The sequence below is a fragment of the Lipotes vexillifer genome, unplaced genomic scaffold (assembly GCF_000442215.2).
Source record: "Lipotes vexillifer unplaced genomic scaffold, Lipotes_vexillifer_v1.1 scaffold385, whole genome shotgun sequence".
In the NCBI taxonomy this organism is placed as follows: domain Eukaryota; kingdom Metazoa; phylum Chordata; class Mammalia; order Artiodactyla; family Lipotidae; genus Lipotes; species Lipotes vexillifer.
In genome coordinates, this window is record NW_006792323.1 from 1503927 (window position 1) to 1516596 (window position 12670).

General features: G+C 44.5%; 1 protein-coding gene across 2 annotated transcripts; it reads left to right on the forward strand.

The window, feature by feature from the left end:
• The first annotated feature begins 7306 nt into the window (after window positions 1–7306).
• Window positions 7307–10689, forward strand: OXSM (3-oxoacyl-ACP synthase, mitochondrial). 2 transcript variants are annotated; one of them, XM_007465496.1, is made up of 3 exons: window positions 7307–8008; window positions 8258–8309; window positions 10255–10689. In XM_007465496.1, the coding sequence occupies exons 1-3, from the start codon at window positions 7330–7332 to the stop codon at window positions 10655–10657; spliced, it is 1134 nt and encodes a 377-aa protein (XP_007465558.1). In that variant the 5' UTR covers window positions 7307–7329; the 3' UTR covers window positions 10658–10689. The 2 variants fall into 2 exon arrangements, with proteins under 2 accessions (XP_007465558.1, XP_007465557.1); XM_007465495.1 differs by having other exon boundaries at window positions 7307–8309.
• Window positions 10690–12670: the final 1981 nt, after the last annotated feature.

A 12670-nucleotide genomic window follows, 5' to 3' on the forward strand; every position in this document is an offset into this window, starting at 1 on the left:
GGAATGCTTGTGTGGTGGGGGAGGAATAGAATGTTATCAACTTAGCTTTCCCTTTGAGTAGATAATGGCTTTAAGGTACTTTTGTGAGGGACATGCAACCACAGTGTGAAAACCAATGCCATAAAATTAATGCTGTTAAAATAACGTACAGTTCATAAAATCATAGAAATCCTCATTTCAATGGTAATTCACTAAATTATTGTTTATTTTAATTCACCTGAATTTTAAATCCTTCCCAATTACGTTTTTTTTTTAATTTATTTATCTTGGCTGCGTTGGATATTCATTGCTGCGCGCGGGCTTTTTAGTTGCAGCAAGAGGGGGCTACTCTTCGTTGCGGTGCACGGGCTTCTCATTGCAGTGGCTTCTCTTGTTCCAGAGCACGGGCTCTAGGTGTGCAGGCTTCAGTAGCTGTGGCGCACGGGCTCAGTAGTCGTGGCTCGCGGGCTCTAGAGCGCAGGCTCAGTAGTTGTAGCGCACGGGCTTAGTTGCTCTGTGGCATGTGGGATCTTCCCTGACCAGGGCTCAAACCCATGTGCCCTGCATTGGCAGGTGGATTCTTAAGCACTGCACCACCAGGGAAGCCCCCCAATTACTCTTTACTTTGAGTAACTACTGTCTCTTGGATACCACCATCTATGAAGCTATTAAGGGAATTTATTATAACAAGGGACTTGGCTCATTCATTTCCCTGTCTGCTTCTTCCACTTAAGTCAAGTTGAAAATATTTTGATTCTTCAGTTTCCTTTAGAAAAGTTAAAGGTTTTAAGCTAGTCAATCTCTTTATACCCACCATTGCTCCAAACACATAAAAGGATGTTCTAGTATTAAATCAGCTTTGAATTTCCTGTTCATTCACTTGATTTTTTTTTTTTTTTGCTTCAAGATAATGAATTTCTTTTTAGGATTCCAGCTTTGTTAAGAACATCATCTTTAGAGTTGACATATGGTGGCACTATTCTTAAAATGAAATAAAGATATAACTCACTGAAATTTCCCCAGGATAGGTTTTGTCATAAAAAAGAAAATGTTGGGACTTCCCTGGTGGCTCAGTGGTTAAGAATCTGCCTGCCAATGCAGGGGACACGGGTTCAAGCCCTGGGCCGGGAAGATCCCGCATGCGGCGGAGCAACTAAGCCCGTGTGCCACGACAACTGAGCCTGCGCTCTAGAGCCTGCAAGCCACAACTACTGAGCCCGTGAGCCACAACTACTGAAGCCAGCCCGTGCTCCGCAACAAGAGAAGCCACCGCAATGAGAAGCCTGCACACCTCAAAGAAGAGTAGCCCCTGCTCTCCGCAACTAGAGAAAGCCTGTGCGCAGCAACAAAGACCCAACTCAGCCAAAAATAAATAAATACGTTAAAAAAAAAAGACAGAAAATGTTGACCTCAGTAAAGGTTATTGGTAAGGAGAGAGGTTGAAGCCCCTCAGGAATTGATGTGGTAGCTCCCTACTGTGTGACTGTATTAAGTAATTAAGCAACTACTATTTATTGAGCACATGCTGTATGCAAAGCAGTCTGAGATGGATGACATAAGAAACTTTTAATCCAGTAGGAAGGACAAAATGAATAATAATACCTTACATACAGGTAGCCCTTGAGTTGATGAAACAGAGTTACTGTGAAAAAATCATTTGGTAAGAAATGCACAAAGTGGTATATGCATAAGGGTATGTGTTTATTAATTCATTCCATAATTCATTCATTCACCAAATAGTTATGAAGCCAATGGCCGTGCGCCACACACTGTGAAGCAGGGGAGGAGATGAGCACAGGCCCCGCCTTCATAAGAGTCATCGAGTTCGAGCACTGGTGAGACCAGCAGTATCAGCACCACCAGGGAACTGTCAGCATATTCTCAAGCCCCACCATTAAAGATGAGGCCCAGGGTTTCCCTGGTGGCGCAGTGGTTGAGAGTCCGCCTGCCGATGCGGGGGACACGGGTTCGTGCCCCGGTCCAGGAAGATCCCACATGCCGCGGAGTGGCTGGGCCCGTGAGCCATGGCCGCTGAGCCTGTGAGTCCGGAGCCTGTGCTCCGCAACGGGAGAGGCCACAGAAGTGAGAGGCCCGCGTACCGCAAAAAAAAGATGAGGCCCAGCAATGTGTGTGGTAAGCCCTTCAGGTGATTTTGCTGCACGGTAAATTTGGAGAACTATTAGTTTAAAAGCAGGAAAATTCCACCGTGGTTGCAGTTTCATGGAAGAAGAATTTGAAGAGAACCTTTAAACTGGGAAGTTAATGAGATGAGGAAGGGCAGGACTTCCCAGCTGTGGGAGGAAATGCCCCCAACACACACTTAATTAAGGACAGCATCCTAGCACTCTCTCCTCCGTGCCACTGTCTTGGTTTAGGGCTTCACCAGTCTTTTTTTTTTTTTTTTTTTAATATGTATTGGAGCATAGTTGCTTTACAATGTTGTGTTAGTTTCTGCTGTACAGCAAAGTGAATCAGCCATATGTATACATATATCCTCTTTTTTGGATTTCCTTCCCGTTTAGGTCACCACAGAGCATTGAGTCCCCTGTGCTATACAGTAGGTTCTTATTATTATCTATTTTATACATAGTAGTGTACATACGTCAATCCCAAGCCCCCAATTCATCCCCTCCGTAGAGCCTCACCAGTCTTAACTCTCTTCCCCATGTCCACTCCCACATTCCCCAATCCCCCTGCACATGCTGACACGATGATCTCTCTAAACCACCCATCTGATCACGTTATTCTTCTGCTGAAACGTTTTCTATGGCTACCCCTTGCCCACATGTAACTGAGCAGGGCCCTATGAGGCCTTCCCAGAATAGACCTCCACCCACATCCTACACCTGCCTTTTGTCTGTAGAAAAATTTTAGTTGAAGAATAATCAGAGAAATCAGAAAATGCAGAAAGAAAGGAAGACAATCAAGCAAGACAAAATAATAATACTTTAGCCATTAAACAGAGTTTTAATGACCTTTAGTTCTTCCTCCAGGACGATAGAGAATATTCTGAGCCACATCCTTTGAGCTGTTTTGCAGATACTGAAAACCCCACAAGGTGGAGGAAGTTAACTGTCTGCTGCCCACAGGCATGTAGACCTCAGACCGGTTGGAACCAGAAGGCTGACGGTGCCGACTCCGCATTACCTCACCACCAACCAATCAGAATGTCCACGAGCTGACCACGCCCTGCTCCTTGAACACCGTAAGACTCCTCTCGACCCCCTCCGGGGCGGGGCGCAGTCTTGAGGGCATGAGCCAACTGTGGCCCCCTTTGCCTGGCAAAGCAATTAAGCCATTTCTTTCTACTTCACCCAAAACTCGGAGATTTAATCTGGCACCAGTGTAGAGGCCAGATTTCAGCAACACACACTCTACCGTCAAATGATGTCACGAGTCAGGCAAGAAACTTGAATGTACTAAGTGGCTTCATTCAAGACAAAAGAAGTAGCAGAGTCCGGTGAAGGGAATGAGAGAGTTTACCATTTCCTTCCTAGAGGAATTTAGATTCAATAAAAGAATGTTGCAGTCCATGTTAGACCAGGGCTGCCTGCATATCATTTCTGACCTACAGGATCAAATCCAAAGTCTTCTGCACAACATCCAAGACTTTTTCAGATCAGCCCCTGCTTCACTCTCATGCTTTCACTGTTGCTTTGTCCCACACCTCACATCCAGCATTGGCCACATTGAACTACTACTAGCAGTTTGTGGAAGATATCAGGTATCCAGGCCTTTGTTCTAGTCTGTCAGGATGCCCTTTCCCACCAAATTTACTAGACGAACATGTACTCATTTTCAAGATGCAGTTCAAAGGTCAACTTTTTTGAAGGCTTTCCTGACTTTGGAAGGTAGTATTGACCCGGTTGTCTCCTTTGTATTATTATAATTCTGTCATATTCTTCTATTCCAGCACCTGTTTCAGTGGTTTGCACATATTTGTCTCCATGGCTGTTTCCTTAGACTATGAACTTCCTGAAAGCAAGAACCATACCCTATTCATTTTCATATGCCAGCTTCTAGCACAGCTTAGGAAGGAAATGAATGTTGAACAAAAGAAAGTACAAGCAAAGATACAGAGATGAAAAAAGAAATGCTGAAGTCAATCTAGAGATGATAAGATCACTTTTGCTGGGTGTTGGGCTGTACCCTGCAGGCCTGCAAGCCCTGGGCTTACCCAGCTTCAAGACAAAAGAAAGAGCCCAGAGTCAGTGACAGAGACACCAGTGGTTTAATGGATGGGGGATCTTACATGTCTGAAGCAAGGTTGTGGACTGACACCCCACCGTCTGCAGCAGACGGTGGGCAGGACATGGCAGCAGTCTTTGCTCCAGGGGGAGGGGGAGGTTACCAGTTATAGGGGAATTGATGTCAGGTTGGCTCATTGGTTACCAGCAGTGAGGCATGCCCCTCAGTGCTTCTTTGATGAACTCTCACGTTACAGAGGTTCTGATCTAAAGATTAGTCACCAGCTGGGGCTGGGGGCAAGTCTGTAGGAAGGTCAGTCACGTGAGTAGGGTGTAGGTGAAGCCGGCACTGGTCAGGCAGGGGATGTACAGAGAGCAAGAGAACAGCCATCTTGGGTGGAAATTTATTTTAATAGAGAATGGGAACTATATCTGGAAAGATAGTTTTGAATCACATTACAAAAAATTTAAGTAAACATATGTCTGAACAAGAGGCTATGGCAAGTGGAGCCTTTTTAAAGATTTTGGTACTTTAGCTAAAACACCATGGTATTTTAACAAGGAATATGGTACTAAATCATACAGTATAGCTATTAGAATATCATAAAATCTCTCACCCCTTTCCAGACCAAAGGAAAGATCAGAGGTAGAAATAAAAATGAAAAGACTTTTGGTGGCTTTACTTTCCTACAATTTTTTTTTTTCTGTTTTTTGGCCACACTGCACAGCTTGCAGGATCTTAGTTCCCCAACCAGTGGAAGTGAGGAGTCCTAACCACTGGTCTGCCAGAGAATTCCCTCTACAATATTTTAATTGACTTGTCACTTCTTATGCAAGATAATTTTGTGATGTTAAAAAGAAAAAAGAACAGCATGTTAAAACTGTGTTTCATATGAGTTTGGCTTCAAAAAATATTTTAGGACTTTTCACACTATGATTTTAAAATATTATATAGCCATGAAGAGAGGAGAGAGCAAGCTTGGGTACCTCTCACTCCTTAACTTTTAGTTGTATTTTATAACCACGTTTGTTTTAATTTCTCTTAAAGTAACTCTATCGTCACTGAAAGAAGGTCATCCTAAGAAGTGACTGAAAAGGCCTTGGATCAAGGATGACTCAAGGTCATACTAGGGAACTACTTTAGAAAAAGTCTATTTCCAGACACATTTAAATCCAGTACTAACCAGGAAAAGCTAAGCTTCTCCCAAATTCTTCCCTAGAGCTGGGAAAGAAGACAAAGCACTCTACTTGGAAGCACTCAAGAGGCACACTGTCCAGAAAGAAACAAATGTGCTGAGAGGTTCAGATGCAGGTTATATGGTCAATCCTTTATTTACAGAAGAAAGAAGGACACAAAACACACCCGGGTCAGCATGTGAGCAACAGATGGTCATCTAAATTAATACTATCTTGCTGATATCTTGCTTTTTTATATTTTCATGTTATTTTTCCCTTGATAGATTCACAGTGAGCTCTGAGCAAATAAAAGTTATTGAATTTTTCGAACAGTTAGAAATAAATGTCTACATTCTTCTCTATTCTATTCTTGTCTCCATTCTTAGACACTGGCGCGATATTTTGAGCACCACCCAAGAGCTGAAAATAAGTTTTAGAAAGTAAAAGTAACTTTATTATTACAAAAGCATTGTTTGTATACTATAGAGAAGATGATAAATAAAGCTAAGCAAAAATAAGGGGGAAAGGGAATCCCCTGGCAGCCCAGTGTTTAGGACTCCAGGCTTCCACTGCACGGGGCCTGGGTTCCATCCCTCATCGGGGAACTAAGATCCTGCACACCACAAGGAGTGGCCAAAAAAATTTAAAAATTAAAAAATAAAATAAGGGAAAAACACCGCAATCATTATACTTGCTTGCAGACCAGACCCCGCCCCCAAGAAAACCCTTTAAAAAAAAAGGAAAAATACAAGTTACAACTTGGATCTTCTAAGAAATTATCAACATCTTTCCACATTAATAAATATTCACTTATAAAATTATTTTAAATGGCTGCACATTATTTAGATGTACCACAAAATAGACAACTGATTTCCTGCTGTTGGGCATTTCGGTGAGTCCTACTTTGCTATTATAAACAGCTCTGGCGATACAGAGATCACTAACGATACGGTAACTTCTTTAATTCTTCCCTAGCATTCCGGGGGAATATGACGGAGTCCCTCTTCCCACAACAGGCGAATATCTGAGATTATTAGCAAAACAAAAAAAAAGAGATCCCTTTTTGATACGCAAAAATGCTACCTCCCCTCGTTACGTGCTCGTTCCCAAATTACGCTGGAGTCGATGACGTGGCGCCCGAACCCTCCCCTCACCGTCTGACCTCCGCCAAGGTGACGCGGGGGAAGGGCTCCCGGTCTAGAGGGCGCGCACGCCGGGCGTGCGCGTGCGCGCCTGTGCGGACGTGGGTGTGCGCGGACGTGCTGTGCGCGTGCGCATGCCCGCATCGCGCGTGGGACTGCGGCTGCGCTGGCCGCCGGAGGCCGGGTGCAGGTAGTGGCTGCTCGCTCCTCTTCTCCTTCCGCCCTCCAGCTCCGAGTCGGGTCGGCGCTGCGTAGGGAGAGGGGTGTGGAGAACCCGGGTCAGGTGTCTTTTCCTCTCGCCACGCTTTCCTCGGGTGTCTGGGGCGGTGCGGGGAGTTGGCCACACCCCCTTCCCTTCCCCCCCACCCCGCCCTTGACCTTCGCGGTACCCGAAACCCTGATCAAAAAAGGTCTATCACCGCCACCCCAAAGAATAGGCCCTGAAGTGTGTTTTGTGCCACCGACACGTGAATTGTCTTTTGTAATAAGCCCTCGGTAATCCTGAAAAAGGATGCTTTCCGCAGCCTATATCCGGCCAGGAGTGCGTGTATATTTTTCATTGTGAAGTTCTGTTGTGAATCGAATGAGTCGTCTTTTCAGCTCTTTATCTTGGAATGTCCGAGGGTACTGAGAGTCTAAAAAGGGTTGAGTCCAGACAGGTGATTTGATAAGTAAAAGTGATGTAACATTATTTTCCCTGCGCTCATTAACAGCTCATATCAAGCACCCGAGAAAAACTACCTTGGATGTTGTTTCTTAGGCCTTTAAGGTATTTCAACAACAGTCAATACCTGCTGGGCGTGTCGTGGTCTGCTGCGGAACGTCTCTGACCCTGAGTCTCAACCATGCTGTCCAACGGCTTGCAAAGTTTCTTAAAAGTTACAAGCCCTCATCTAATACACGCAAGGTTGTGCCAGCGATTGATAAGTGAAAGGAAGTTTTTCGGAACTGTGCCAATACCCAGATTGTGTAGGCGGGTTGTCATTACAGGCATTGGCTTAGTGACTCCTCTGGGTGTTGGCACCCAGCTGGTGTGGGATCGTCTTATCCAGGGAGAGAGTGGAATCGTTTCACTGGTCGGTGAAGAGTATAAGAGTGTCCCTTGCAGTGTCGCAGCTTATGTGCCAAGAGGTTGTGATGAAGGTCAATTCAACGCACAAAACTTTGTGCCCAAATCAGATATCAAGTCCATGTCTTCTCCCACCGTTATGGCCATTGGGGCTGCTGAGTTAGCCTTGAAAGATTCCGGCTGGCATCCTCAGTCAGAAGCTGACCAAGCGGCTACTGGTGTTGCAATTGGCATGGGGATGGTTCCCCTTGAAGTGATTTCTGAAACCGCTTTGATGTTTCAGACGAAGGGTTACAGTAAAGTCAGCCCATTCTTTGTCCCTAAGATTCTGGTCAATATGGCCGCAGGCCAGGTCAGCATTCGCTATAAACTCAAGGGCCCCAATCATGCAGTGTCCACAGCCTGTACCACGGGAGCTCATGCTGTGGGAGACTCTGTGAGGTTCATAGCCCACGGCGATGCTGATGTGATGGTGACTGGAGGTGCCGACTCTTGCATCAGCCCTTTGTCGCTTGCTGCGTTTTCCAGAGCCCGGGCTCTGAGCACAAACTCTGATCCGAAGTCGGCATGTCGGCCATTCCATCCCAAGAGAGATGGTTTTGTGATGGGAGAAGGTGCAGCTGTGCTGGTGCTAGAAGAACACGAGCATGCTGTTCAAAGAGGGGCTCGGATCTATGCAGAGATTTTGGGCTACGGACTCTCAGGTGATGCCAGTCACATAACCGCCCCTGATCCTGGAGGAGAAGGTGCCTTAAGGTAAAGACTGGTTGTTTGTTCACATTTCTTCAGGTAGGACTCTTTATTGGAGTCGCAACTTCGGGGAAACTGTAGTATCTGGCCTTGGTGTACTGTATCTCTGTTGTGTTCCCATTTTAGACTAACTAGTGTTTTTGAATTCTTTGCTTTACCACGTTTGAAATATTTGAAAACATGTGAATATCCTTACAAAGTCTGGATTTTTAGCGAAGGCCAGTAACATTGTGAAGAAGGCTGTGTGTGACTTTGCCACATTTTCATCCCTTCAGTTGTGCTTAACAGCCGTCAGGGTCAGGAGGCTCCCTTCTGCAGCCCTCCGTCAGACGTGAACAGTACAGTTAGCGCTTTGTCCTACGTGCACCTGGTCTCTGCTCCATTTCAGTAGGGTTCTGCTGCGACTTCTAATCACCCAGGGATCTTATTAAAATGCAGATTCTGACTCCGTAGGTCTAGGGTGGTGCTCGAGATGCTGCGTTTCTAACCAGCTCCTAGGTGGTGCTGATGCTGCTGGTCTGAGGACCGCACTTGGAAAAGCAAGGTGCTTTTATTGTGAAAGAGGTAGTGAGTTAAGTTAAAAAACCCACAAAACAAAGACCCCTCTGACACTCACATTATGTGTCAGTATGTTTGTTCATAGATTAGCCTGCTTAGATCATATTATGTTTTAAATTAAAACAGTTAAATTAGCCAGGGGTTGGCAAGCCTTTTCTGTAAAGGAACAAATAATATTTTTGGCTTTGTGGGCCAAAAATATTATCCCAGCTACGAGGATCTCTATCACAGCTACTCAGACTCTGCTTTGTAACCGAGAGTAGCCATGGACAGTACGAAAATGAATGGGTGTCTTCTGATGAAACTACAGTTGACCCTTGAACAACACGGGTTTGAACTACACGGTTCCACTTACATGCGGATCTTTTTCGCTAAGTACGTACTACAGTGCTACAGGATCCGCGGTTGGTTGAATCTGTGGATGTGGAATTGGGGGTATGGATGGCCAACAGTAAAGTTATGGGGGCATTTTCCACTGTGTGACGGGTCAGCACCCCTAACCCCCAGTTTGTTCAGGGGCCAACTGTGTTTACAAAAACAGCATCTGGCCAGGGTCATAGTTCACCGACCCCTGAATTATATTTCTGAGTTTTAGTGAGTAGTTGCTGGTGCTGGAAATGTCAAGCCTAGTAGTCAGCTAGATGAGGAAATAGTTATGTTTAGGTGAAACCTTCCAGCACGCTTCGGATTATACTCTGAGTTGCCTCTTAAGGAAATGTATGCAGCCCAGAGATCAACAACTAAAAAAAAAGGGTGTTAACATCCATGAGATTTTCAGAGGTTTTCCCAGAGAAGTGTTTTATTTTTGGATTTGTTTCTCTTGGGGTTTGGCTTTGTACTTCTTCATTTATTTAGAATTCTCATATCCTGAATAGACAATTTTTGAAAGGGTGTTTGAGCCTTAAAGTAATAAGACAGACATTTTTTAGATTATTGGGACATATTCCAAGTTTTACATTTAACTGTGAAAGAAAACATTAAAGCACAGTTATAAATTTTTTTCTCCACGTTTTAACACACCCCACTGATAAGAAATTCCTAGAAGAGAAATTATTCTAGGCCTGAGTCCATGTGGCTTTTTCCTCAAGGAAGAAAGGACGATTCAAATAAAATGGAAATACATTTTATTAGAGATTGTAAAATCCATAGGTTTGTATGTTTATGTCATGGTGATGAATCAGTCCAGGGTACTGGGGGTGCCTTGTTATTCCCATGCAGACAGCATTCCAACTCACACGGTAATCCAAGATGCTGTTCTGTCATTAGAGCGTAAAGGGTTCTTTTCATCCAGCGTACTTGGATATTTCTTTTTCGTAAGCCATACAGACAATGAATACCTTGCTAAAATTAGATGTCGTTGCGATGAGTTCAGTTGCTTTTCTCATTTTATTAGGTGTATGGCTGCTGCTATAAAAGATGCAGGTGTACAGCCTGAAGAGATATCCTATATCAACGCACATGCTACTTCCACACCGTTGGGAGATGCTGCTGAAAACAAAGCCATCAAACATCTTTTCAAAGAGCACGCCCACGCTCTTGCCGTTTCCTCCACCAAGGGAGCCACGGGACACCTGCTGGGGGCTGCCGGGGCCGCTGAGGCAGCTTTTACCTCTCTGGCTTGTTATCATCGAAAACTGCCACCTACTTTAAACCTGGACTGCACAGAACCAGAATTTGATCTCAATTATGTTCCACTCAAGGCACAGGAATGGAAAACTGAGAAAAGATGTATTGGACTCACCAATTCCTTTGGTTTTGGTGGTACAAATGCAACACTTTGTATTGCTGGCATGTAGGACAAACCATCTGTCATTAAATATTGATTTTTTTACCTGTTATAAACTGCATTAAGTTGAGAAATAATATGTTTATGTAAATGCATGTTTTTATATATCAATATCCAGATACGCTTTATCTTTGTCAGGGTTTCTCAGCCTTGGCACTGCTGACGTTTTGTGCAAGGTAATTCTTCACTGGGGAGAGGGGAGCTGTCCTATACATCGTGGAATGCTTTACAGCATCCTAGTCTCTACCGGCTAGATTCTGGTAGCACCTCCTTCCCCAGTGGTGACAACTAAAAATGTCTCTAGACATTTCCCCCTGTTTCCTGGGGAGGGGGGACAAAAGTGAGAAGGGAACAGCCTTCCCCATGTGTTAATGGGCTGCTCGTATTACCTTTGCTGCACCACTTTATCCCCTATATGTGTAAGTCTCCAGTCATGTTCATTCAGTGGTGATCAGTCTTAATTCTCATTGGCGTATGGTTTGTTCAGTTGAAATTTATTGGGTGCCAGCTGTGGACCTGGTTTTGTACTGGCCACCAGCAATAAAGTGATATGTCAGGACAGGCTTCCCAAGGGTGAAAAGGTCTCAGCCAGGTTACAGAGGAAGGAAGGAAGAGTATTCCAGCCAGGAGGCATAGTGTGGAACGGCTAGGAAATTTAGAGAAAACCTCAGGACCAAATGTAAATATTTCAATACTTATAGCCTGAGATGGGAGTAGGAGATAAAGCCAGAAGACCTGGTGGAAATCAGGTCACAACGAACTTTATAAGTTCTGTTAAGGCAGCGAGAGTAATGGAAGCCATCTAAGGTTTGGTGTGTTAACGATGGTTTTGTAACGTGTCAAGTTGGCTAGGCTGAGCCGCATTTCCCAGAATTCGCTCTACCGTGTTTTTTGGTTAGGGCTGGCCGCGAGAGAGTCTTGTAGGAGATATGCAGGATGATGTGAAGCAGCAACCATTTTGTAGCTCATGTGTGTTGTGGCTTTGCTGGCTGACTTCTTGAGGTGAGGCAGTGGCTGAGCCTGTAACTGCTCTACCCGCCCCTGGATCCTCCCTCAATTTCCCTGACTCCTGGGCCACATGCGTTTAGCTTCACGAATGGCCCAGCTTCCACCCCATGCCGCCAAGGTCAGAGGCAGCAAGAACTGACAGGGTGAGGTTCATTCTTGTGGCTGTGCGTTCCAGCTGGTTGTTGGAACTTTACATCCATCTTCCCTTCCCAGTCACCTGCCCGGCGGACTTGAGTCTCCAGCAGCGGAAGAGTATAGGTGGACCCAACAGCCCTAGAGAGACTGTTTAGCCGGTTCTTGTAACTGTGTAGGTCAGATCCCTGTAATAAGTATGTACATCTGTATCTCTCTTAGCGGTTCTCTTTCTCTGATTGAACCCTGAGCGATACATGTGAAGAATGGGAGTTGTTGGGAGTAACATAATCACATTTCCCTTTAGAAACATGACTCCGGCTGCAGAGCAAAGAACAGATTGGAGGGAAGCTGGATTCCTATAAGGGAATCCAATCAGAAGGGGAGAGCAAAATCCAGGTAAGAAAAGATGGTGGCCTGGATGAAGCAGCATATTTTGACCCAAGGTTATTTTAAAGTTGAAAATCACGTTTGTTTTTTTTTTAGTCAGTTTTACAAAGGCATAATTTACATGCAGTAAATTGCACCCATTTCAAGTGTATGGTTAAATGAGTTTTAATAAAGGTGTTACATACACTCGAGGAACTACTACCTCAATCAGAATATAGAGCATTTCCATCTCTGCAGAAATTTCCTTGTGCCCCTTTGCAGTCAGTCTCCCCAGCTGCAGAAGAACTTTCTGTCACTATAGATAAGATTTGCCTTTTCTAGAGTTTTATATAAGTGGAGTCATACAGAATACCCCTTGGTTCCTGGCTTCTTGCTCTCAATTTTTTTGAGATTTATCCATATTATTGAGTGTATCAGTAATTCTTTCCTCTTTTATTACTGATTTTTAAAAATTCTTTAATAGATATAGATACTTTTGGCTTTTAATCTTTCC